This window comes from Triticum aestivum, chromosome 2D (genome assembly GCF_018294505.1).
Source record: "Triticum aestivum cultivar Chinese Spring chromosome 2D, IWGSC CS RefSeq v2.1, whole genome shotgun sequence".
NCBI lineage: Eukaryota > Viridiplantae > Streptophyta > Magnoliopsida > Poales > Poaceae > Triticum > Triticum aestivum.
The window spans coordinates 24,516,603-24,541,510 of record NC_057799.1 but is presented as its reverse complement, the minus strand read 5'-3'; the positions used below and the strand labels follow the sequence as shown (position 1 = coordinate 24,541,510).

The 24,908-nt window shown below is 41.5% G+C and overlaps 2 protein-coding genes across 2 annotated transcripts; both read right to left on the bottom strand.

The window, feature by feature from the left end:
* Window positions 1-439: 439 nt before the first annotated feature.
* LOC123048426 (putative receptor-like protein kinase At4g00960) lies at window positions 440-3,003 on the bottom strand. Its single transcript, XM_044471529.1, has 7 exons — window positions 2,888-3,003; window positions 2,630-2,765; window positions 2,267-2,522; window positions 1,921-2,146; window positions 1,660-1,810; window positions 1,295-1,522; window positions 440-1,068 (listed from the first exon to the last, which is right to left on the bottom strand). The coding sequence occupies exons 2-7, from the start codon at window positions 2,720-2,722 to the stop codon at window positions 658-660; spliced, it is 1,365 nt and encodes a 454-aa protein (XP_044327464.1). The 5' UTR covers window positions 2,723-2,765; window positions 2,888-3,003; the 3' UTR covers window positions 440-657.
* A 13,832-nt stretch (window positions 3,004-16,835) lies between these two features.
* Window positions 16,836-21,421, bottom strand: LOC123048425 (rust resistance kinase Lr10-like). Its single transcript, XM_044471528.1, has 11 exons — window positions 21,159-21,421; window positions 20,853-20,903; window positions 20,648-20,729; window positions 19,885-19,953; window positions 19,369-19,410; window positions 19,062-19,176; window positions 18,444-18,548; window positions 18,098-18,323; window positions 17,828-17,987; window positions 17,472-17,699; window positions 16,836-17,246 (listed from the first exon to the last, which is right to left on the bottom strand). The coding sequence occupies exons 1-11, from the start codon at window positions 21,419-21,421 to the stop codon at window positions 16,836-16,838; spliced, it is 1,752 nt and encodes a 583-aa protein (XP_044327463.1).
* Window positions 21,422-24,908: the final 3,487 nt, after the last annotated feature.

Genomic DNA, 24,908 nt, shown 5'->3' with positions numbered 1-24,908 from the left:
ATGGACTTAAACATAAGAAGAAATAATAAAACATAAACATAGATGAACCTTATTTACGACAGTTCCGAATACCTAGTTTGGATATGTTAGCTAGGAAAACAGACCGAGGCACTGCCCCGGTTGGGGTAGCGGTGGGGATAGCGTGCTACCTAGTGTTCATGCTCCAAAAGCAATTTTCGAACTTTGCTTCTTTGGTAAATCACAGGCTTTGATGAGAAGATGGAGTGGAAAGACTTTGAAGACGAGTATGCATTTCTTATTTCTTGTTTGTGTTTTTCAGTGTATTTTTCTGCATTACCTCCACCCTAAATTAGTTGTCTTAGTTACATACGTATCTAGACAAATCTAAAACAAATAATTCGGGGCGGAGGGAGTATTACATAATGTTTCTCAGATCTCTATAACAAAATATCGTGAGTGTTTCTTCTCATAACAAATGCAAGGGGATTTTTTTCTCTGAAAGGATGATTATATCATTTTTTATGTCCACTCGCAAAAAAAAGCCTCAAGTCAACTACCCACACCACACACGAGCGTCCTCATTACAGAGAACTCTCTTTGGCAAATAACACGGCTACATATATAGCGTACTACTCGATTCAAGAATTGTCTGAATTCAACACCATGGCGCACCAGCTTGGCGACAGGTAGATGTTATTATCCATCCAATAAAGGAACATAAACAATTGGCAGTTTCACCTCATCTACCACCTTCTCCGCTAAGGTTGTCTTGAACACTTCTTGATAAGAAATTTGAGTATCTTCTGATGCCAGTTGCTCGCTGATGCTGATGCTCTGCACGAGCAGCATGTCGTGACACTGCATGTTGGGTGGTGCCGCCCCCTGCGGACGCAGCGTCACGATGACATAACACTTGGAGCACGGAGGCATTGTGCCAATGCTGGGCTGTGCGCGGTACTTGTTCTTGTTGACCTTTATGTTGAACGCGAGGAAACCATCCGTCTTGTTGGTGAGCTGCAGGCAGCACGACACCTCCTTCCTCGGCTCGAAGAGGAAGCGCAACTCGAACGCTGGTTCCACCGCCACATCATTGGTGGCACAACTTCTCTGCAAGGAAAGAACCAATTAGTGTGGCAAATCATAAAAAAATGCATTAATAGAAAACAAACTGTATAGATTGCCTATTTCATAAGCCGGAGTGCTACTAGTGTAGAAAAGCAGAATGCAAAATACAGAACAAAGAATAAATAGATAGGGTGCAAGGGAATAAATAGAGAGGGTGCATCTTCGGGCTTTGTCCATCCCTTCAGAATAGTCACTTGTACATACATACCTTCAGAATTAGGTCTTTTGACCGATCAAAAGGTAGTGCAATTTTATTGGTCTCAACCTCCAGTTCCTCCAGTTCATGAACAATTTTCTCTATATTAGGTCTTTCTTTTCGATCCTTGCATATACATCGCAATGCTATCTCAATGCATCTGCGCACTTGAAGGATGTATATCTCGTGAGATGAATACCCTGACACTGCCTGCATCTTCTCCTTCCAAGTTTTACTTACCTGGATTCGAAAAATGAGCATGCAAAGTATATTAGAAAGTGGTACATAGTGTGCAAGCACGAATAAGGAGTGCATATAGCACAACATGTAAAAGGCCTATGCTCATGTTTGTTGTATGAATCGAGAACTTTTCTCACAAGCTCAATGAACTCTTTTGGGGACATTTCAAAACAGCTGACATGGCCTGTATTCCCAGCCATCATTTTTATAATTATGACCCCCAGACTGAACACATCAAACTTCTCAGATATGAATCCATTGTTTATGTACTCTGGTGGCATGTACCCACTGCATGATATCATATGCATCACGGATATGGTTAGTGCAATACAAATAGAACTTCAATCTAGAGAAATACGTAAGCATAAATTGCGGGCTTAAAACATGCATCAACTTACTATGTTCCTTTTTTCACCTCTGCTTTATATGTTATTGTGGAAGAAACAAGCTTGGATAAACCAAGATCTGCAATTTTGGGAGCCATGCTATTATCTAGCAATATGTTAGCAGGTTTCATGTCCAGATGGAAAATATGTTTTTTCTGCATGTGAAGATGATTTAAACCCTCACATGTCCCTTTAATAATTTCATAACATGTTGTCCAATCAAGTTCACAAGGTTTATCTGCAATTACAGGAAAATAGAGAGGCTTATTTGTGGGGCATATGTTACACATGTAAAGATGCGGAATCGTTTATATATCTTGGAAAACTACTAATTTAGCTAATTTTAGATCAGATTTACCTCCAATATATTTCTCAAGGCTTCCACGCTGCATATATTCGAAGCAAAGAACTCGCTCCATAGCTTTAGCACGAATTAGGTCCCCATTGTGCTCAACGAATTTTTCTTGTGATTCATAGCAGTAACCAATTAACCTTACAACGTTTTTGTGAAAGATCTTTGTAAAATTACGGAATTCATTATCGAATTCCTTATCATCAAGTCCTTGCAAGGCATGAAGCCTCTTCACAGCAATCTCTTCCCCGTTATGCACCGCCTGTATGATCACTTGTTAGCGTTGTCGAACTTAGCTAGCTGGTAATGGTAACATTAATTTGACAACTATGTAGATATAGAAAAATTATTATAAAAAGTATTCATTACCCTGTAAACAGCTCCATATGCACCGCTCCCAACTTCTTGGTTCTTCGAAAAATTGTTTGTAATACTCTTAATCAAATGGAGCTCAAAGTCCATGGCTCTCCTTTGCACCAGCCAGGCATATGTGACGATCTTCTTCCTGAAACAGAATCACAGAAATAATCTTCCAATATGGACAGAAAATATCCTTTGTCCACACTCATGATATACTTTGGTAGAAAGAAGAACTAATGAATGAAGCAAAGATTGGGTAACACTAACCTGGAGAAAGATGGAAGGGATAATCGTGTTGTTTTCTCCTTGCCGATGAGGAACCCATCCAGCAGCAGCAACCTTTAAATCCGGCGATGAGGAGGTGATGAGATGTTGGTTGGCCTAAAAGAAAAAAATAAGTCATTAATGTGACGTTGACTCTCCAAGTCACCATTGGAGGAAGCAATGTGCCGACATTAAGAAGACTAGGTACACTCGAAGACCGTTCAAATCAATAGTTAGATATACCCTACTTAGTACCAATTATTGATATTCTTCTCTTCTTAGGTAAAAACGTTACTTTACCCGTTAACCTGCTTTTGTTCCCCAGATTCTCTGGCAACCTATTCGTTAATTTATGTGATAGCTAGTATGGTGGTTGATGCCCAAACAATTGTGTGGACGGCAGATCCAACTGAGTTCTTAGTTGATGTACTGGCTGATGATGTATCTTTTTTCCCCAAATCAATATAATCCGTCATGATGTCATTCCCTCAAAAAAAGTAAGCAATTTACGTATTGGAATCCACATCTAATAGTTAATTGAACTTATCATCATTTATCTTCTTGACTTTCATGTCTAAACGATAATGACTTTCGATGTTAGAAATTCTGAGTTAAATTCACGATTAATTTTCTTCATATAGTTTTTTGCTTGCCCCTAGTTCGCGTTCTTTTATTTTACTCATCCGTAAAAAGTGCCTTGGCTATAACATAATATGCAATCATTTACTCTAATTATTTTTCTTATTTAAAAAATTTCACCACTTCCTCAAAACTTTCATTGTCAACTCCGGTCCATCTTGGTACCGGTACACTCAGTCCCCAACATGGGCTCGTCAACATTGATTCAACACCCTTTTCACACTCATCTGGCTGCCAATGTCTTGCTCTGCCGTCGTATCCCGTGTTTACCATAGTTCCGCTATGGTTCTATTGAGAAACTGCACAAGTACAAAATCACACGTTACCTTGAAGGTTTTGAAAAGTCATATAAACCATCCATACAAATAGGTGAGAATGTGAGTTTGCTGAACGAGCGTTGCTATGCACATGACGACATGTCCACAATCTATGAACGATGTTGCTAATCAAGCCGTTGGTGTAGAATGCAAACTTGAGTGCATCTTCAGATTTTGCATCGTCCCTGAATCGGCCACGCATCTATCGTGTGCCAAGTAGTTTCGTTGCTGAACGCACTATGACGAAAACATTTCAAGGCAGTTGTTGAACCGCTGTTTAGTAATCTTACACACTGCATTAGCCAGGTTCCACCTACGCCTCGGGACAGCCTTGTAGATATAGAGGAAATATCAGGTGATACGGGAGCTGATGTGCTACCATGCTATGATGCGAGCTCAACCATTGGATCCAACATCCAAGTGTCATCTTCATGGGCTTCCTCCTCGCCCCACCCGCCCACCCATCCATCGCTCGCGGCGGCGGCGGCGATTCACCACGTCGGCCGGAAGCGAGCGCTCCTACGTTGCCTACGCGACCCCGGCCGCAGTCCTGGCGGACTTCTCGCGCGGATCCGGCCCATCCGGGAGTGGGAGGAGCTAGACGGAGGGCGGGGCGTGGAGGAAGGCCCATGATTTTCAATTTCAGTTTCGAGACAATTTCAGCACCAACCAAAATCACTTAAATTCAGTGAAATTCAGTGATTTCAGTTTGCATTTCAGCCAAAGGTCCGAAATATTCACTTGAATTTAATTAAATATTTAAAAAATTCAAAAAAATGAAAAATATTTGATTTGTTGTGTACTACTGAAATTCCTGAAATATTTAGGCCGAAATGTAATATTTCAGTGTCTACATTTTGGGAATCCAGTGGTAGTGAACTAGTGGACTACTGACCTCATGAGTGATCAGGGTTGTGTGGGATGTGTCAAACAATTAGGCATGGTCTCTGCCTTCAAATTTTGGGTCAAGCGCATGTCAGCTATGAAATAAGTAGCATGTGGTGCCTCTGTCTTCTGATTTTATACAGACTGCAGACCGCTGAATTATTCGCCCGGCTGGTTTGGCTTTGGTAAAAAGAGGCGTGGGCAAACCTAGCCTTGGTGATCCTGAGACGGGCATGGGCGGATGGTTCATAACGATGTGTGTCTGACTTCTGAGGCCTCAATTCCATATTAGGCGGCACAAATTAACCCAAATTAACCATAGCTTAGCAGGTACTCCCATCGCTAAGCTATGGTTAATTTGGAAGTAATTAATAACAACACATGCTGGAGTTGAGTTCCGGGAAGCCCTACACCCATCGCTACCAATCCTCCTCCCATGGCCTTTAAAAAAATTGGTTTGCCTTTGCTTGATGATCTTTAGGCTACATTAGTCAGGATGTTCCTACAAGAACCGTGGTGTAATGTAATGTTGGTAAGAAGCAACCAATCGTACTTTGTACCATGGTGCAATGAACTCGTCGTCGGTCCAGTAACTGTTTACAGGATCCCAAACTAGGAGCTGGTAGTGTTGCCGTAGTATCCCCTGAACCGCAGAGTGGTTGTACTCGGGGTTAGACTTCATCGTAAACTTGGCAGTGGCTGAGAGGCCCCCGTGAGTAATGAAAATCTCCTTTACCCCCGCCAAAAAGAAAGGACGAGTGCAAGGCCGTCGTGGGTTTTAAGAGGTCATAGCAGTTGAGCGGCACGCGGAAGCTCCTCGGGCAGTTTGTGTGGGAGGCTGGGAGGGCAAGGACGAACCTTGTAGCTTCCTGGAGGGATGACGCCCATGTGAAGTACGTCCTGAGCAACATCAAGCATGACAGAGACAGGGTGTGATTGTGTCGAGACGACTGTGTTAGAATATGTATAGACTAGAGATAGACTAGGATTTTACATATCATCTTGTGCTTTAAGTCATGGGCTTCTTGCCTCCAAGTCTAGTACACTTATATAATCCCCATGAGGATTAGATCAATAAAAAAAATACAATATTCATCCATCCTATAATTTCTACATGGTATTGGAGCGGTTAGTCTTATGACGCCGATCCTAGATCCTTCACCACTTCCGCAGCGCGTCGCCTCCGGGGAGATTAATCTTTTCTCCGGGGGGCGCGGCACCCGATCAATCAAAGATTAGATCGGTTCTTTAGAATAGTTCATATAGCTTCAAATCTTGAATCTAGATTGATTTTCCTTAGCCACCAATAAAAACGATGACCCTTCAATTCTCATGAGGAAAATCTCAGCAGGAATCGGTGTTCCAAACGACGGGCACGCATCAACAACCTCCCACGGCAAAGTCATTTGGTTAACATTCCATTCGTTTCATTATATAGTGTGTATTATTTTATAAATCAAACACTAAAAAGTGAGACTAGCTCACTTGATTAGGGGAGTGGATGTACGGCCCAGTCAATCAGGTTCAAGTCCTCACGAATGAGGATTTGGGTCTTATTTCTTATTCTTTCCAGTACAATCCTATTGTAGGGATTTCCCCTGCCGCATTCCTTTCCGAAGAAGTCAAAGTTTATAAAGTTTGATCATGATTATTTAGAAAACTGCAACAACAATAATTCTAAATAAATATAATAAAAAAATACGTCCCAGTATATTATCATTGAACATATAAGGTATTATCGTAAGGCAATGCTCAGTGCAATCCGTCGTCACTCTCATACTCTCAAATTGGGGAGCTCACACACCCAACGACAGCTCGCCTCCCAGTATCCATCGTCTCAACTTTGCAATGTGTAAGCGCGCCCAAACCTTGGTCTCCGGACGCGCAAGGAAATGGTCCATCTCCATGCACATTAGGATGCACGTCCCTCTCCATGGACGCAGAATTCCAGCTATATTCCTGCTTATTCATCTGGTCCATCCACGTTGCACCGTACCTGAAAGGTTACCTAGTTAGCTCCTTAATACTTTTCAAAGACTAGCTACGAAAAGTTGCAGCAATAACAATAGCCATGGGCAAACCAACCCACCAGAGATCATGTTCTAAACTTATTTTGGTGCTCGCATTTTTCTGCATTTATTTCATACCTTTTGATTATGTGCGTTTAGTGGGAGGAGACGTTTCCGTCGACCACGAGGCCATCTGTGGTGACTTTGTCAATTCCGTTAGAAAACAGAAAATCTACACAAATCTTGAAGTTACTTAAAATGAGTTTTCAGGTACATTCACAATAAACTAATTGTGATCCCTATTCTCCCAATGGATTAAACAAGAGGTCATAAAAATCTAATCATTTTGATTGGAGGGGTCACTAGTAGAAAAAGGGTCATTTGTCCCGGTTCGTAAGGCCCATTTGTCCCGGTTGTTGAACCGGGACTAAAAGGGTCGTTACTAAAGCCCTAGGCCTTTAGTCCCGGTTCTTACACGAACCGGGACAGAGGGCCTCCACGTCGCCGGTGCGGCGAGCCCAGGCGGGAGGCCCTTTGGTCCCGGTTGGTGGCACCAACCGGGACCAATAGGCATCCACGCGTCAGCAGCTGGCAGGAGCTGAGTTTTTTTTGAAAGGGGTGGGTTTAGGCGGTTTTGGGGGGTTAATTTAGGTGTTTCATATATTGTGTTGGTTAGCTAATTAATAGAGAGAAGTGTCCTCTCTTATCTCCGTGCTTGGTCGACGCTACGTACTATACGTATAGAGAGGACTCGACACGCTAGCTAGTAAGCAAAAATGAAGGAAACAGAAGATCGTCATGAACATATGCATACAAAGAGAAGTGATATCGACCACCTCTCCTTCTCCGAGAGATTGGTCGAACAACAAGTTCTCGTATATCTATCCTACGCTACTGGCTACATATATACAATATAATTATCTCTTACAATATAATCTCCTAATTATATATGAACTCAGGGTCCACATGGTATTCTCCGTCTTTATTGATCACGTGTTCAAGAAAGAATACCGCCAATTCCTCTTGAATTGCTCGCAAACGATCTGGTGGTAGGAGTTCATTCCGCATCCGAAACATCTAATTTGAAGAAGGGGGTCAATACATATATATGAATAAATGAAACTCAACAAAAATGATGGTAATAAAATAAAATTGTGAATATTATTATTTACACACTTCATATTGTTTGTCAGAGTAGCCCCGCTCATAGGTCGTGTAGCGGATGGACTCGCAAACGTAGTATCCACCGTAATTATTCCCGGCTTCCTGCCACAACCACTTTACAAAAAATAGAGGTCAATCAAACTGATAAGCAAGCATGCTATAAATGGTATTGATGAAACTAGCGCTTGAATCACTAGGAGATACGCGGAACATGCTAGTAGTACTTACTTTCGGGTGTTTAAATTGCAGCTTCTTCGGCAGTCCCGGAGCTTTTGAGGTGAATTTTTTCCAAACCCTGTCAGACAAAGAAAACAATTACTTGATATCAGGAAATGAACAAAGTTGCCGATATGGTGCGATAATGATCGATTTAACTTACTTCTCGAGCATTTCAGTCATGTCCGCATACTCCTGGGGATCTTTTCGTCTCGAGTCTAAGACGGTTACTAGTCCCTGCTCAAGCTTAATCTCTAGGAGAATATAGTGGAACCTGCGCGTGCATGCATAACTCATCAATTACATTACTATAATCTCGACTAATAAGGGAAACCGAATATGCACAAGACAGTAACACTCACTTGAAGTTGTAAGGAAAGAGTATTATAGCTTTGTTTTGATTTAATACCAACGATCGTAGCAAGTTAGCCTCGGTATCTTTGGCCTGAAATTCAACCGTATATGCATCTATGAGATTTGTGTTAATGAACCAAATATCACCGATTTGTCTTTTCTTCAATTCGGCGATCTTCAATCTGCATAATATAGTGAGGATAATTATAAATACATGCAATGAAAGAGCTGACCTATATATAGAGACTTAATGACAGAAGTAGTACTTACAGACAGTAGCAAGTGACCGTTAATTTATCGAGGGCCTTTTGAATGAAAAACTGGAAGAACTCCTCAAATGGAACATTCAACAGATCAACTCCAACGAGGTCATGCTCCTCTTTAACTCTCAGCGTCAAAGTATTCATCCCCCAGACTCTCTGCAGGTTTTCATGTACCAATCATGGAATCTTCGCATCATCGTTGTTAGAGATCTTTCATCTTTGACGAGAGGCTTCCCGTACTGGTATTTGTGTTCGTCCACCTCCAAGAAATCATAATGTACATCGTCGGGCAGGTAATCTCCAAGATTGGTATAACCGGGCACCATCCTCGGATCATTAGCGACGATATCACTAGACACCTTGAGCGGGGGGCACGATTGGTTCGCTTGTTCGCCGAGCTGGGCAATTTTTTCCCAGCTCGTCGTTCTGCTAACCTTTGATCACTTATAGTACTTCCCGACCGCTCCGCTTCGATATATGACCTTTCATTAATGCGCTCATAGTTGCCTTTCGGCGGAGACTTTGGTGGTTTCTTCAATGCATCCACAGTGCGCTTCGCTTTCACCGGATCTATCTTCTCCTCCGGAGGTGGATGTTTCTTTGCTTTCACCCCTTCAAAGAAGTTCGTCGTCACTTCGGCTTGCACGATCTTCGCGTTTTCCTCCACGGTCCTCTCGTATGGTAACTTCTCTAGAGGCTTGAGAGATGGACCGAATCTGTATTGCCTCCCGCCTCAGGCTGTACTGGTAGACGCCGGAGCAGACGGAGCGGCTGCGGCTGTCTTCTTTCCTTGCTTACGAGGCGGAAGAGAAGGACTACGACACGCTGGAGCAGCCGGAGCGGCGGCGGGTCTCTTCCGCCCTTGCTGACGAGGCGGAGAAGGAGGAGGCTGGCTGCTCGGGCGCGCCGACGCAGGCGGAGAAGGAGGCGGAGTGCCGCCACGCGCCGGAGAAGGAGGCTGAGTGCCCTGATCACTCGCCGGAGGAGGAGGCGGAGTGCCCTGACTTGCCGGAGGAGGAGGAGGCAGAGGCGTTCAGTTCGGAAGGTTGATGAGCTCCTTCCGCCATAGGCATGGAGTCTTCAGAGAAGAACCCAGCCGAGTCTCCCCTTCACTCGTAGGGTGGTCAAGCTCGAGGTCCTCAAATCCGTCCGTTATTTATAGTAGTGGGGTTGGTGGGAGTGGCGGCCACTGCCCAATTCGTGCATTTTTTTCCTTCAGGTCCGCCTCCTTGTCGAGGTTGTGGTGACCTCCTGATTTTTTTAAAAACATGTGAACATTTTTTTTTTGAAAATAGTTAATTTCTAGAAAAAGTAAAACAAAACTTGAAATAGGAAGATTTTCTTAAATTCACAAACACTTTCTGAAAATAGGATCATTTTAAGGCGGAGAAACGAACATTTTTCAAATTTGTGAACAATTTTTTAAAATGGAAACTTGTTGTCAACATTCAAATAAATTTTAAAAAATGTCTTTTTAATCACGAACGATATTTTGAATTTGTGAACATTTCGATAAAATGAATATTTTTCGAATTTCTATTATTTTTGAATGAAATTTATTTTATAAATCTAGAAAAACTTTCAATTTTTTTTGAAAAATGCGGACATTTTTTTAATTTTAAAACAATTTAAACGAAAATAAAAGTTTACATTTCCAAATGTTTTTGAAATTGGGAATTTTTTTTGAAATTCTAAGATTCGACAGAAATTAATAAAAAACAAAATTTTAGAAAATTTATAAAATGAATTTATGGGAAAGGAAAAAATAAATTGGAAGAGAAAAAATAAGAAATTGAAAAAAATACAGAAAAAATGGAAATGGGCCGGCCCAACATTGGGCGACCGATGGGAAGCTCCAACTATATGCTGCCGCTGTGCGACAAATAAGGTTTCCCAGCTGCGTGCACAGGATATAAATGGGTAGCCTTTCTGGGCCTTAGTGCGTGCGGCCCACGTATAAATTCTGGACAAAACTTTTTATTTTTTAGCAGATGGACCATGAAAATTTAGTACCACCTCGGATATAAGAAAAATATTTTTGGTGGTGAACGGATGAAAAAATTGGAGAAACGCACCTTGTTTTATTAGTAGGTACTAGCACAAATGCCCGTGCGTTGCAACGGGGGAAAACACCAGTTCCAGTGAACAACGGTTGGCCTAGTTGAGAAACTGTGTCATGGGACAATGGTCGCTCATGAGAAAAAAGATGGATCATCTGAGGATTGCGACCTGAGCTCATGACTTGGGGCCGCTATTATTCCGAGTAAATTTATGTTCCCGAGCTGGAAAAATTAGCAATCTCAATAATCTTAACTAATAGCAGCAGCAAGCAAACCAACCTAAAATAACAATCGCAGCAGCATTAAGCAATTCCAAACTTAATTTTGGTCCATTTAGCAGACGACGAGAGCGGTGTGGGTGGAGAGGGATGGGCGTACTGAGGACTTCAGCTGGGTGCCTTTGACTTTGGAGCATATTCCTTGAGAGTTTAATAACTGCTCCTTCTAAATGATGCATCATGTAACCTTTACAAAATTATTACATGTCTACACTAACGTGATGGACGAAAGGTTTATACACGATGCACTTTGTGAGCCTCCACTCATTTCATCAGATGGGTAAATTCACGTGTAGTCAATGGAAAGTCTTTATCTCACACTGTGATGTAAACATACAAGAACACAGTCATTGCAAATAACCACCATCACATATTCTAAATCTGAAAGTACCAGTAGTTGAGTTCTAATTTAAGGGTAGAAAGCTAAAACTAAAATTGTTGACCCTACTGGTTTACAGACACCTAGTAAATCAACCTGGACAAAAGAATAGAGTTACATGTCCTTACATAATCATTTTGCACAAACATACGCCACCTATACTGAAGAACAAAGTTGTTCTGCAACCACCAAAATGCTCAGATTATTTTATTATGATGAAACCTTCAAAATTGTATACCAAAGGTTTGGATCAAAGAAAATGCAGGATCCACATTCATACAATGAAATTTTCAAAGAGGTGCCACATCTGGAGTCCGTGTGAGCCATACACGATACTCTCTCTGGTAAAACCACCCTTTGTTATATCTTGAAAAAGTAGAATCAGAAATATAAATCATTTGACATATATATCAGTTTTACTTTGGGTTTTCTAGATACGACTTACTAATTTCAGGACACCGGCATGCATGTTGTCTTAATTTTCTTTTGCAATCTCAGGAAGTAAGCTGCAGATGTTCAGTTTTTTTTCTAATGTGAGTTGTAATTTGGGTGACATAATGTTCAGAATGACTGTATACGACTTACTAAACCACCCTTTACATATGGAGTATGCAATCCTTTGATGTTCAAGTACTTCTCAGGAGTTGAATATGTCCTATGGAAATTTCTTACCAGATTTTGGAAGAATTTCCATATCAACAGAGGCCACTCAGCTGTCATACTTGACAAACTAATGTAAAGAATCTACTGAAATCAAAAAGTGGTGCCTGCTTAGTGTGACCCAAAAATTAGTTACAATTTGCAGAGAGCTACAGCTTCACCGAAAAGCAAAATAAAAGATTTACCAAGAGGGACATCTTTTTTGTTAAACAACAAAAAGCGAAGTTATCGGTAAACAAAATAAAATACCGAAAAATTCATTTGCTAGCTGTACTGATCCACAAATTACCTGAACTAATAAAATTTGCTGGCAGCATTGATCGACAAATTATCTGATTACTTTGCTGGCAGCATTGATCCTAATTCATTTGCTGACAAACCCCTATGGGCAAGCTAAAGTACCCCTAGAAGCATCTTCAGATATGTTGGTCTCAGGCGTATCTTGCCATGCCATGTTTTACTAAATGATTATAGTTAGAAAAATATTCTGCAACAGTTCCTTGAGCACACAAATGGCATGTAATTAATGCTAATTTTAGATAAAGGAAATCGTTGAGCTATCAGGTCAATTTCATCTATGGAAAGGACGATCTTTCAAAAATCTATGGAAAGGACGAGCAAGGATCAATACAGGGCTTAAGCTGCTCATATCATAAGGAGGTCACCATACTCAAGTATAGAAACAATTTTTTATAGCAAAACAATTTGTAATTTTGGGCACCATATTGTATAACATCACGCCACATATCTCTCTTTTATAGGATACATGACCTACACACACCTATCGTGTTCTAATAGTTGTTTGAAACTTACATACAAATATTAGAAGTGAGTCCATCATACCTTTTCTCTACCCGGGGAAGCATAATTGTACTCCTACATGTACAGGTCGCAACTGAAGGCGACGCAGACCACCCCATGTTGCTCTTCTCTGCTCCCTACAACACAGTCTGCCAAGAGCAATGCAAAAAGACTAACATGTACAAAACTGATTTTTGTAGATGATATCTTACAGTTCAAACCAATCTATTTAGTGTTTGTGATAAATCCAGGATGGTATAGAATATAGTAGGGATTTCAGCATAAGGGGCAATCTCTTATAGAGTACAGGCATGAGTAGAGGAAATTGACATGATTTTTCTAGCAATCACACAGAGAGCAGTTCATTGATTTAATTAACCTGGTATGGTTGAATATGGTTTAGGCGTGCACAGGCAGCATCTGGATCGTCTTTTCCCATCTCCATCAAGTTGCTAACGTTGCCACGCGCCTTGCAAACCAAAGATAACGCGAAGAGAAGAATCTATCCGGGTCACCGCTGCTGCTCTAGGTCCAGCCGTCGCTGGCCCTTGATCGATGATGGATGCTATGTACAGACCAGACTTTGACGGGGAGATGGTCTACCCAGATTGCCGCTGGTGCTCAGTCCGACCGTCGCTGGCCCTCAATAGAAGACATCTACTATGGTCCTCATGGTCGAACCGCTAGATAGGCAACGTACGCGTCGGCCTGGGCGAGCTTTGGAGCAGGGGGGTCTGCTGGAGGATGAAGAGGAGATGACGCGGACTGCGGTGGAAGGAGTAGGTGCCGTTCTCATGGGCGACATCGCTGCACCCCACGCTCTAGGTCAACAGGGTTCGGGCCAGGCCATGACGTACGTGTCGTTGGGCGGCAGATCGGAATCCAATCAGCCACCATGGAAAGCTCTAGGCGAAGAGCGGATGGTGTGCCACAGCTGGCCACACGGAGGAGGTGGAGGCGGAGTTGGCGGCGCTTCGCAAGATCAGATCGTGGGAGCGGCAGCGACAGGAGCCATGCAAGGGAATAAGGAAAAAAAGGAGAACCGGGTAGGGCTTGATTTATTGGGCCACAACGCCGGTCAGGTTCAGTTGGCCTGGCTCGGATCAGACGAACGATACTTTAACGCACGAAACAAACGATATTGACGGACGAAACCAATAGCAGACGAAATTACGGTGGTAAGAAACGATAGCCCCTTTATTATTAGGTAGAGATAGATATAGATATAGATATAAATATGTTCTTCTATGTGATATGAAAAGGACAAATACAAGAAAAATCTTATTCTTTTGTTGATTTTGTGCTGGATTTTTGTCCTTTTTGTACATGGTTGAGTGACAGTTGAGTTATTTAAAAACAATTACAACGAAGTTGGTTTGTCAATGACTTTTGCAAAGTATTTGTCCACACATAATAACAACAAATAAATCAACTATAGTAATTATACATGCATATTGTAGCCATATGAGGTAATCTACGCACTTTTTTACCATGTGTTATGTTCTTCTGCATTTGGTGAGGTTTTACCATGTGTTCTAAGTGTTGGGTATACTGGTTGCACAACAAATCCGGATGCATACAACACTTTCTGGATTGGGATAGGTTTTCCTTATGTTGGATGGGCAGCAAGAAGAGATGGTGAGAGATTGTGGTTGCACAGTTGGTATTTGGAGGAAAACATAAGTCCATAACTATTTGACATGACAATTCATATTACAGGATATACTGGGAAGTTGTTCTATTTTTGTCTACTCAAGTTGTTATCTTCTCTATTATTGATTATTGCGGTTTATCTCACTGTCATAACCGCCAATCCATGTGAGACTAAGCCACTATTCCTGTGAGATATTTTTATGGCAATACTAACCGAATCAAATAATAACAAAGTGTCACAGAAAAACTCTAGCTATCAATCTCAAATAAATAATGTTGAAATGGAGACAACATTTTATTTTGGATATGTAGTTAGTTTAATTGAACCTACCATTTCATGGTTATCTATACTCATGAAACTTGGTTAACATCGTAGTACGATCCAAACATACTGAATATGGGTCATAACCAGACTCGTCAAACATCCATGTGTTGGTTTTTCAGAAAAAAATACATTTTGCTAAACAAATTTCCTCATGGCCCAGGGCATAATGTACTAAGTGGAAGACCTAATTTTATTGAGTAATTAAAAATATATATCAAATAAAATAAATTGAAAACAAACAAACATAAAGATCGAAGATAAAACTAAAAGTTACATCAAAATCATTCAAAGCCATCGTCTTTTGCTGCACCTTTTGCTTCTCAACGTTCCACCATTGATCCAATGAAGAATTGCACAAGTACAAAATCAGACAAGTTACCTTGAACATTTTGAGAAGCCATATGAACCATCCGTCCAAAGACGTGACAATGTGAGGTCACTGAATGCACTATGAAGAAGACATTTTAAGGAAGTTATTTTTTGAGAGGATTTTAAGGAAGTTGCTGAAGCACTGCTTAGTCGCCTTAAAATCGAGGAAGATGACCAGGAACACAAAACAAGATAATTACCAAACAAATCACACTTAAATCCATCGTTGCCACCACCACCGTGCAAAGCACAGAAGCATCAAACAACAATATGTCGGTTTAGTGAGTGGTTATTTCGCAGGACCAAAACGTTAAGACTCCCTGGTGTTGTCCACGTCGACTGCGATGATCAGAACAGGACGTGAATAAAGACATGCGACTTTAATGCCATATGACCCCCAACCTCCAACATTGAGATGTCATCGCTAAGAGCACCCAAACCTAACAACTAGGAGTACCTAGAAGATTAATCAAACCTTTGTTATAACTTTTTCTTGCCTTCCAGCCAAATTAATATACCACCAGAGGGCTAAGAGAAATCGCCGAAATCACACCCCTAGCTGCCTTGTGGCTAAGTTTTTTTTGGGGTTCGCCGCTCGTCATCGCAATAAGAATAACTGTTATATGTTTGATGACCACCACTCGACCAGGCGTAAATCATGGTTTCTTCTTTCATAGGGAGATAATCTTCGTCCATGTTTTCACTGTTGATCATATCAAATTTGCCGGACCATAGGATACAAAATGCAGTACACATGGGCCTCGTGCAACGACTCAAATATACTACGAAATCTAAGTCACCCGAGATTTTCCTACATCTAGGTCGACGCTCTATGTCATCCGATGTTTTCAAGTTACAATTTCCGCATGCATGGCAGTGCAAACCAAGATTAAATCATAATATTAGACAGCTAGAGCCATGGACTTAAACATAAGAAAAAAAATAATAAAACATAAACATAGATGAACCTTATTTACGACTGTTCCGAATACCTAGTTTGGATATGTTAGCTAGGAAAACAGACCGAGGCACTGCCCCGGTTGGGGTAGCGGTGGGGATAGCGTGCTACCTAGTGTTCACGCTCCAAAAGCAATTTTCGAACTTTGCTTCTTTGGTAAATCACAGGCTTTGATGAGAAGATGGAGTGGAAAGATTTTGAAGACGAGTATGCATTTCTTATTTCTTGTTTGTGTTTTTCAATGTATTTTTCTGCATTACCTCCGCCCTAAATTAGTTGTCTTAGTTACATACGTATCTAGACAAATCTAAAACAAATAATTCGGGGCGGAGGGAGTATTACATAATGTTTCTCAGATCTCTATAACAAAATATCGTGAGTGTTTCTTCTCATAACAAATGCAAGGGGATTTTTTCTCTCTGAAAGGATGATTATATCATTTTTTTATGTCCACTCGCAAAAAAAAGCCTCAAGTCAACTACCCACACCACACACGAGCGTCCTCATTACAGAGAACTCTCTTTGGCAAATAACACGGCTGCATATATAGCGTACTACTCGATTCAAGAATTGTCTGAATTCAACACCATGGCGCACCAGCTTGGTGACAGGTAGATGTTATTATCCATCCAATAAAGCAACATAAACAATTGGCAGTTTCACCTCATCTACCACCTTCTCCGCTAAGGTTGTCTTGAACACTTCTTGATAAGAAATTTGAGTATCTTCTGATGCCAGTTGCTCGCTGATGCTGGTGCTCTGCACGAGCAGCATATCATGACACTGCATGTTGGGTGGTGCCGCCCCCTGCGGACGCAGCGTCACGATGACATAACACTTGGAGCACGGAGGCATTGTGCTGATGCTGGGCTGTGCGCGGTACTTGTTCTTATTGACCTTTATGTTGAACGCGAGGAAACCATCCGTCTTGTTGGTGAGCTGCAGGCAGCACGACACCTCCTTCCTCGGCTCGAAGAGGAAGCGCAACTCCAAGGCTGGGTCCACCGCCACATCATTGGTGGCACAACTTCTCTGCAAGGAAAGAACCAATTAGTGTGAAAAATCATAAAAAATGCATTAATAGAAAACAAACTGTATAGATTGCCTATTTCATAAGACGGAGTGCTACTAGTGTAGAAAAGCAGAATGCAAAATACAGAACAAAGAATAAATAGATAGGGTGCAAGGGAATAAATAGAGAGGGTGCATCTTCGGGTATTGTCCATCCCTTCAGAACAGACACTGATACATACATACCTTCAGAATTAGGTATTTTGACCCATCAAAAGGTAGTGCATTTTTCTTGGTCTCAACCTCCAGTTCCTCCAGTTCAAGAACAATTTCATCTATATTAGGTCTTTCTTTTCGATCCTTGGATATACATCTTAATGCTATCTCAGTGCATCTGCGCACTTGAAGGATGTATATCTCGTGAGATGAATACCCTGACACTGCCTGCATCTTCTCCTTCCAATATTTACTTACCTGGATTCAAAAAATGAGCATGCAAAGTTAATTAGAAAGTGGTACATGGTGTGCAAGCACGAATAAGGAGTGCATATAGCACAACATGTAAAAGGCCTATGCTCATGTTTGTTGTATGAATCGAGAACCTTTCTCACAAGCTCAATGAACTCTTCTTGGGACATTTCAAAACAGCTGACGTGGCCTGTATTCCTGGCCACAATTTTTATAATTATGACCCCTAGACTGGACACATCAAACTTGTCAGATATGAATCCATTGTTTATGTATTCTGGTGGCATGTACCCACTCCATGATATTATAAGCATCACGGATATGGTTAGTGCAATACAAATAGAACCTCAATCTAGAACAATATGTAAGCATAAATTACGGGCTTAAAAGATGCATCAACTTACTATGTTCCTTTTTTCACCTCTGTTTTATATGTTATTGTCGAAGAAACAAGCTTGGACAAACCAAGATCTGCAATTTTGGGCGCCATGCTATTATCTAGCAATATGTTAGCAGGTTTCATGTCCAGATGGAAAATACGATTTTTCTGCATGTGAAGATGATTTAAACCCTCACATGTCCCTTTAATAATTTCATAACATGTTCTCCAATCAAGTTTACAAGATTCATCTGCAATTACAGGAAAATAGAGAGGCTTATTTGTGGGGCATTTGTTAGACATGTAAAGATGCCGAATCGTTTATATATCTTGGAAACCTACTAATTTAGCTAATTGTAGATCAGATTTACCTCCAATATATTTCTCAAGGCTTCCACGCTGCATATATTCAAAGCAAAGAACTCCCTCCATAGCTTTAGCACGAATTAGCTCCCCCTTGTGCTCAACGAATTTTTCTTGCGATTCATAACAGTAACCAACTAACCTTACAACATTTTTGTGACAGATCTTTGTAAAATTACGGAATTCATTATCAAATTCCCTATCATCAAGTCCTTGCAAGGCATGAAGCCTCTTCACAGCAATCTCTTCCCCCTTATGCACTGCCTGTATGATCACTTGTTAGCATTGTCGAACTTATCTGGCAGTGGCAACATTAATTTGACAACTATGTAGTTATAGAAAAAATAATTATAAATAGTATTCATTACCCTGTAAACAGCTCCATACGCACCGCTCCCAACTTCTTGGTTCTTTGAAAAATTGTTTGTAATACTCTTAATCAAATGGAGCTCAAACTCCATAGCTCTCCTTTGCACCAGCCAGGCTTACGTGACGATCTTCTTCCTGAAACAGAATCACAGAAATAATCTTCCAACATAGACAGAAAATATCCTTTGTCCAGACTCATGATATACTTTGGTAGAAAGAAGAACTAATGAATTAACCAAAGATTTGGTAACACTAACCTGGAGAAAGATAGAAGGAGATAATCGTGTTGTTTTCTCCTTGCCGATGAGGAACCCATCCAAGAGCAGCAACCTTTAAATCCAGCGATGAGGAGGTGACGAGCTGTTGGTTGGCCTAAAAGAAAAAATAAGTCATTAATGTGACGTTGACTCTCCAAGTCACCATTGGAGGAAGCAATGTGCTGACATTCGTAAGAATACTAGGTCCACTCAAGACCGTTCAAATCAATAGCTAGATATACCCTACTACCAATTATTGATATTCTTCTCTTCTTAGGTAAAAAAGGTTACTTCTTTACCCGTTAACCTGCTTTTGTTCCCCAGATTCTCTGATAGCCTGTTCCTTAATCTGCGTGAAAGTAAGCAATTTACGTATTGGAATCCACATCTAATAGTTAATTGAACTTATCATCATTTATCTTCTTGACTTTCACGTCTAAATGAGAATGACTTTCGATGTTAGAAATTCTGAGTTAAATTCATAATTAATTTTCTTCAGATATTTTTTGCATGCCCCTAGTTCGCCTTCTTTTATCTTTCTCATCCGTACAAAGTGCCCTTGCTATAACATAATATACAATCATTTACTCTAATTCTTTTTCTTATTTCAATCTTTTCACCACTTTCTCAAATCTTTCATTGTCAGCTCCCGTCCATCTTGGTAACGGTACACTCAGTCCCCAACATGAGCTCGTCAACACTGCTTCAACACCCTTTCAAACTCATCTGGCTGCAATTGTCTTGGTTTGCCGTCGTATCCCCTGTTTACCAGTTCCGCCATGGTTTTATTGAAAAACTGCACAAGTACAAAATCACAAGTTACCTTGAAGGTTTTGAGAAGTCCTATAAACCATCCATACAAATAGGTGAGAATGTGAGTTTGCTGAACGCACTATGACGCAGACATTTTTAGGCAGTTGTTGGACCGCTGCTTAGTAGTGTCACACAGTGCCTTAGCCAGGTTCCACCTACGCCTCGGGCCAGCCTTGTAGATACATTAGGCTCTATAGCGACAGTGTGCTACTGCATCTACATTTTTTTTTGAACAAGAAAAGGCGCTTAAAGCGCCAATATATTCAGCTCAGTAGCAGAATACAATATGAAGTACAAAGCCCTGTAGAGACAAGGGAGATAAGATAGAAGTTACAGGGCAGAGCATGTACTTGTGAGCTGGACAAAAGCAGCTGAAGATAGGTTCAGCAGAACTACTAAGAACCTGATGAGCATCGTTGTGAGCAACTCCATTTATCTCCCTAGAAATGTGAAACACCTGTGAATGGAGATCATCTGTAATCCTGAAGAAATCTGCAAGTGGTGCTCTGATTGCCCACGAGTGGAGTCAGAACAAACACTTCTGGTCCCAGCCGCCTTTGCAAAAGAAATGTTGTCCGCCAGGAAAGTTATTTGTGCCACCTGCAAGAGTTAGGTAATTTTGGCTGCAAGAAGGAGAGTGAGCGCTTCTGCTTGAAGGGGTGAAGTAGTGATCGGTGCTGAGGCTTGGACATGTACGTCGACATTCTTGTGGTCTCGCATGAATTTGAGAAAGATACCAATGCCTTGGAAACACTACCATTTGGTAAACCGACCTGGAACTTTTGAGCACCTAAAAGAATCATCAGAATAGATCTTAGTACCATCAACAAGAAGATCAGTTGTAAGAGTGCTTCCCTGCAGTGGCAATGTAATATCATTAACAGGGGAACTAGTATTAGTAACGTCATTGCGATCATCTAAGGAGGAAGCCAGCTGAAACTTCTGCTGGTCGTCCAAAGCTAAGGCAGCCATGTGTACCTGATCTGGGAGTGAGCACCTTCTCTCGAAAAGACAATCACATCTGGACTTCTACATGCACCACAGAAAATTGAAAATATTGGGAACAATAGCATATGGATGATCCATATTAAGCAAAGCTAGAATAACACTTTGCATAGAAAGATGGTTTTCCCTTAAAAGATCACTTCTAAAGTACCAAGGATGTGCAAACCATGCTGCTCTAGCAAAGTAACAAAGAAAAAAGAATATGCATTTCATTTTCGTCTTGAGCACAACGACAACACTGTTTCGAAGTATGTACGGGGAAACGAATAGCTCTCAAACCTATTGGAAGGGCTTTCCGAAGCAATCTCCAGGGAAAAGTCTTCTCTTGGGTCCATCAGTTTTTGTTTCCAAAGTTGCTTTAGCAAAGCTTTAACCTGATGAGAAACCTGAAATGGCCGATTCCTTGGTTGCGTTTGAATATCCTGCAAACATAACTTATAAGTAGACTTTGAGCTACACTTTCTATTAGGAGCAAGATCCAAAACAATAATATCTGGGCAATTGTCCTGAATGATGGTAGTGCGAATGATTATAGACGCCATGGGCTCCTCAAAAAGAGAATAGATAAGATCATTGTTCCATGCTTTTTGCCCTGGCAGCCAAAGGTCACTAACTCGAGCAGGATAGATGAAACCAACAAGTTGGATAATAAGGTGATCATGAATATTGGTCCAAGCCGAGCACCAAGGGGTACTACAAATGGAAATGTTCCCTTGGGTGATGTGGTATAAGCAATGAGCTTTGAGTTTAGGGAGCATTCCAAGAAAACAGAACACGGCCCCGGCAGCCTAGGGCTTGGCGACGCTCCTGGTCTTACAATCGAAGAAGGGGACCCAGAACGAACCGCCAAACAAAGCACACTTAAAGTCAACGTCGCCACCACCACCACCCAAAAGTCCGAAGCATCAAACAACAATCCGTTCGTTTCGAGAGTTATTCCGCAGGACCAAAACATTAGAAACTCTCAGGTGTTGTGCGCCACAAACCCTGCGATGCGTGCCCCCCGGCACTAACCTTGCTCTCGGATCCTCGACACTTCGACAAGCATAGCCAGAGTTGTGCACTCCACACGTCACGCGTCGACCACTGGCCGATGGCGTAGAAGGCAACATGGCCAACACTAATCCCCCGGTCCTAGCGTGAGCATTCCAACTTCTCAATTCCAGCTTTATTTTCCTACTGAGAATATAGGATGATCCTCAGTTTGTTTGTTGTTTGATTTATTGTAGCATTTAGTTGAATCTAAGGCCGATGCATGGGAAAGGTCATCCTTTTTTATTTTGAGTCAACCAGCAGCATGGTTCATGCCAGCACATATGCAACTCTTCCTTATTGTCCATGTTGGCACGCTGGAGTTCCTTCCTCCAGGTTATGTTTAATCGGCCTCTCTTCACTCTCCCTAGCTTTTTGATGTCACAGGAAACTTGGTATATAAACTGTGATACTCGTTGTATTGAAGCGAGGTGAGACTATTCAAATTAAAATGAGTCCTTTTATAGTGCATCCGGTTGAGATGGACCGTCCGTCGGAGTGGATTCGATGGTCCAGATCCAATGCAATACGTTGACGTCACGTGTATTATAACAGAGCCCGAGAGGCATTTTTGAAAGAAAAAAATTCAAACTGATCAGGTTTTCCCTCTCAAAATATTTCGAGGGTATTCTCCTACAAATTTCAGGGATATTTTTGGTACGATTTTTATCCAGTTCGAACCTGTCACTGCCTCATCGATAAGGTTTCATCCCTCGCCGTCGGTAGGGTTTCATCCGTCACCGGTAGGATCGAGCCGTGCGTCGCGCCCCTCCCTCCCTCAACCCCAATTCCCTCACGCTCTTGCACCCCCTCTTCGCCGAAGAACACAAGAAGAGGCTGACTGCCCTCCCCACGGTGGCACCCCGGCGAAGATTGGGCGCCAACCCATCTCCCAGTCCTCTATGCGGGTGCCTATAGCCACGAGGTGAGTCGCTACCTCTTTACCACTCCCCACGTGGTTGTTTGCGTCCTCTAGCTCACCTCTCCGCCATGGCCGCAGGTTGATCTGGCCATGCATATCCTCCGAAGGAAAGGTGGTTGGACATCTAGATGGATCATGTTCTCACTGGGGACGGGGTACTGCGGGACTGGATGAAGCCGGCCGGCCTCGACGGCCAGCCCCATTCGTCCGACCTCATCCACATCACGGCAAGATCTACGAATGTTCAATTTTTGCATATGTATGCTTATACATTTCATTCAAGCTCTATTGTTTCAGTTTGGCTAATAGGTGAGATGTTGGATTTGGAAATCAGGAGAGATGATAATCTATTAATTTTAGAATGGACTACAGACAATTCATAGCTTATGTTGCTCAATATTTATGATGCTCACTGCTGATTGTGCAATTGCTGGACTGGGATCAACATACTTGCCATGCGCTTTATAATTTTTTTTAAATTCACATGGGATATCCACCATTTGAAGATTAGTGAAATTCTTATTATGATGTTTTAGCCTTCTTAAGGAGAGAGTAATGATCCTCGCAAAAGCAGAGAGAAAGGATTGAGCATTCGATTCTTGAATATGTTGCATTTCATTCTTCCGTGTTTAGTTATGCAACGTTTGTTAGCTGGACATTTCACAAGGTTAGTACAAGTAGTATTTTTTCTGTGTTTTGCAGGGCTATGACACAGCATGCTATGTGATTCCCTGAGGCAGGATAGATGTACCATGGCCACCTCGCTGTGCTCCTGAAGGTGCCTACTGACCCGGAGATCTCTTCAATTCAGCGCACGCCCTGCCATGCCACACCATGGTCATTGCAGCACCGGCAAAGGACCCATTTGGTATGTGCTTTACTCTTGTTATCTTATGCTCTCTTTTATTGGCTTTGCGGCCTGCCTACGACTCATTGGTTGTGCCATTTCTTGGGATAGCTATGATTGCGTGTTGACTCATGTAGTATTTTTCCTTCTGTTGTGAGGCTATGCTCGTGCTCATACCCTTTTTTCTCGTATTTCAAAGCACATTTTGTTCAAAAAATCGGCTCAATCTGTGACGTCACTTGCAATTAGCGACCAAAAATTATGAAATAAACAAATCATAATCCATTATTCTTCTAGGGTTGCTCTTGCACCGTAATTGGTCTGAATCTTGTCCAGGCACTGTAACTGTCACATGGTTGTAAAAAGCAAATATAGATTTCATGTGCCCCCGTAGAGACCAAATTTATTTCTAGCTAAGTATTGTAAACAATATTATTGAAGTTTTACAACTTGACTCATCCGCAATGGACTAAGAACACGGCTAGGAAACCTTCTCCGGGACTAATACCCAACCACACCCTACTCTATCGTTTTTTAGCCAAGTGTATACACCACATGTAAGAATGAACCACTGCTGGAGTAATTGCTGAAATCTTCATCATCTTCAACCACAGCTATGTCCGATAGGCTAGCATGGTACATCTTGAACCTTTTCATGTATTTGAATTGGTTGTATGGTGAATCGACAAGCACAACAGGTAGCTCTCTTCTGAATTTATCGATGTAGGCCTGCATGGAAGGATATGTTACTATCGTTCCGTAAGTTTAAAAAAATTGACATAATTTTATGTCTTACTCTACGTACTTGGTCGTATTGTAGCGTCAGTTTTTCTCCCGTAAAGAATGTGATGTTCTTGAGCATGTGGAGTGCACAAAAAGAACTGCAACACTTTATTTTGTTAGCAGCATTTCACGTATTAACAATGAAAAACAAAAAAAGCTAATATTGTTGACTGACGTGTCATCGGCTTTTGGCACGTTAACAAGCTTTACTGGGCATTGGGTCACGTTAATGTCTTCCCATGCATTGCATTGTATTCCGTTGATTCGCATTGCTGCTCTCAAATTTGCTTCCGTCCCACGTATCTGCAAGTCCATATGATGAGAAGTTGCTTACGATTAATACTTACGTATGGTGTTAAATCCTTTGATGTAATAAAGGATGTTAAAATTCTCACCACGTTATTTACTTCTCTGTGTACCATACAGTGGAAAAGTGAATCAAGAA

Excerpts from the sequence above, each read along its gene's own strand:
- LOC123048425 (XM_044471528.1), bottom strand. The coding sequence starts at position 21,421 with ATGGCGTCTATAATCATTCGCACTACCATCATTCAGGACAATTGCCCA. Across the intron at positions 20,904-21,158 it reads TCGGAAAGCCCTTCCAATAG|AAGTCCAGATGTGATTGTCT; the intron begins GTTTGAGAGCTA and ends TGGTGCATGTAG. Across the intron at positions 17,247-17,471 it reads CAAAATACCTAATTCTGAAG|AGAAGTTGTGCCACCAATGA; the intron begins GTATGTATGTAT and ends CTTTCCTTGCAG.
- LOC123048426 (XM_044471529.1), bottom strand. The coding sequence starts at position 2,722 with ATGGACTTTGAGCTCCATTTGATTAAGAGTATTACAAACAATTTTTCG. Across the intron at positions 2,523-2,629 it reads CATATGGAGCTGTTTACAGG|GCGGTGCATAACGGGGAAGA; the intron begins GTAATGAATACT and ends GTGATCATACAG. Across the intron at positions 1,069-1,294 it reads CAAAAGACCTAATTCTGAAG|AGAAGTTGTGCCACCAATGA; the intron begins GTATGTATGTAC and ends CTTTCCTTGCAG.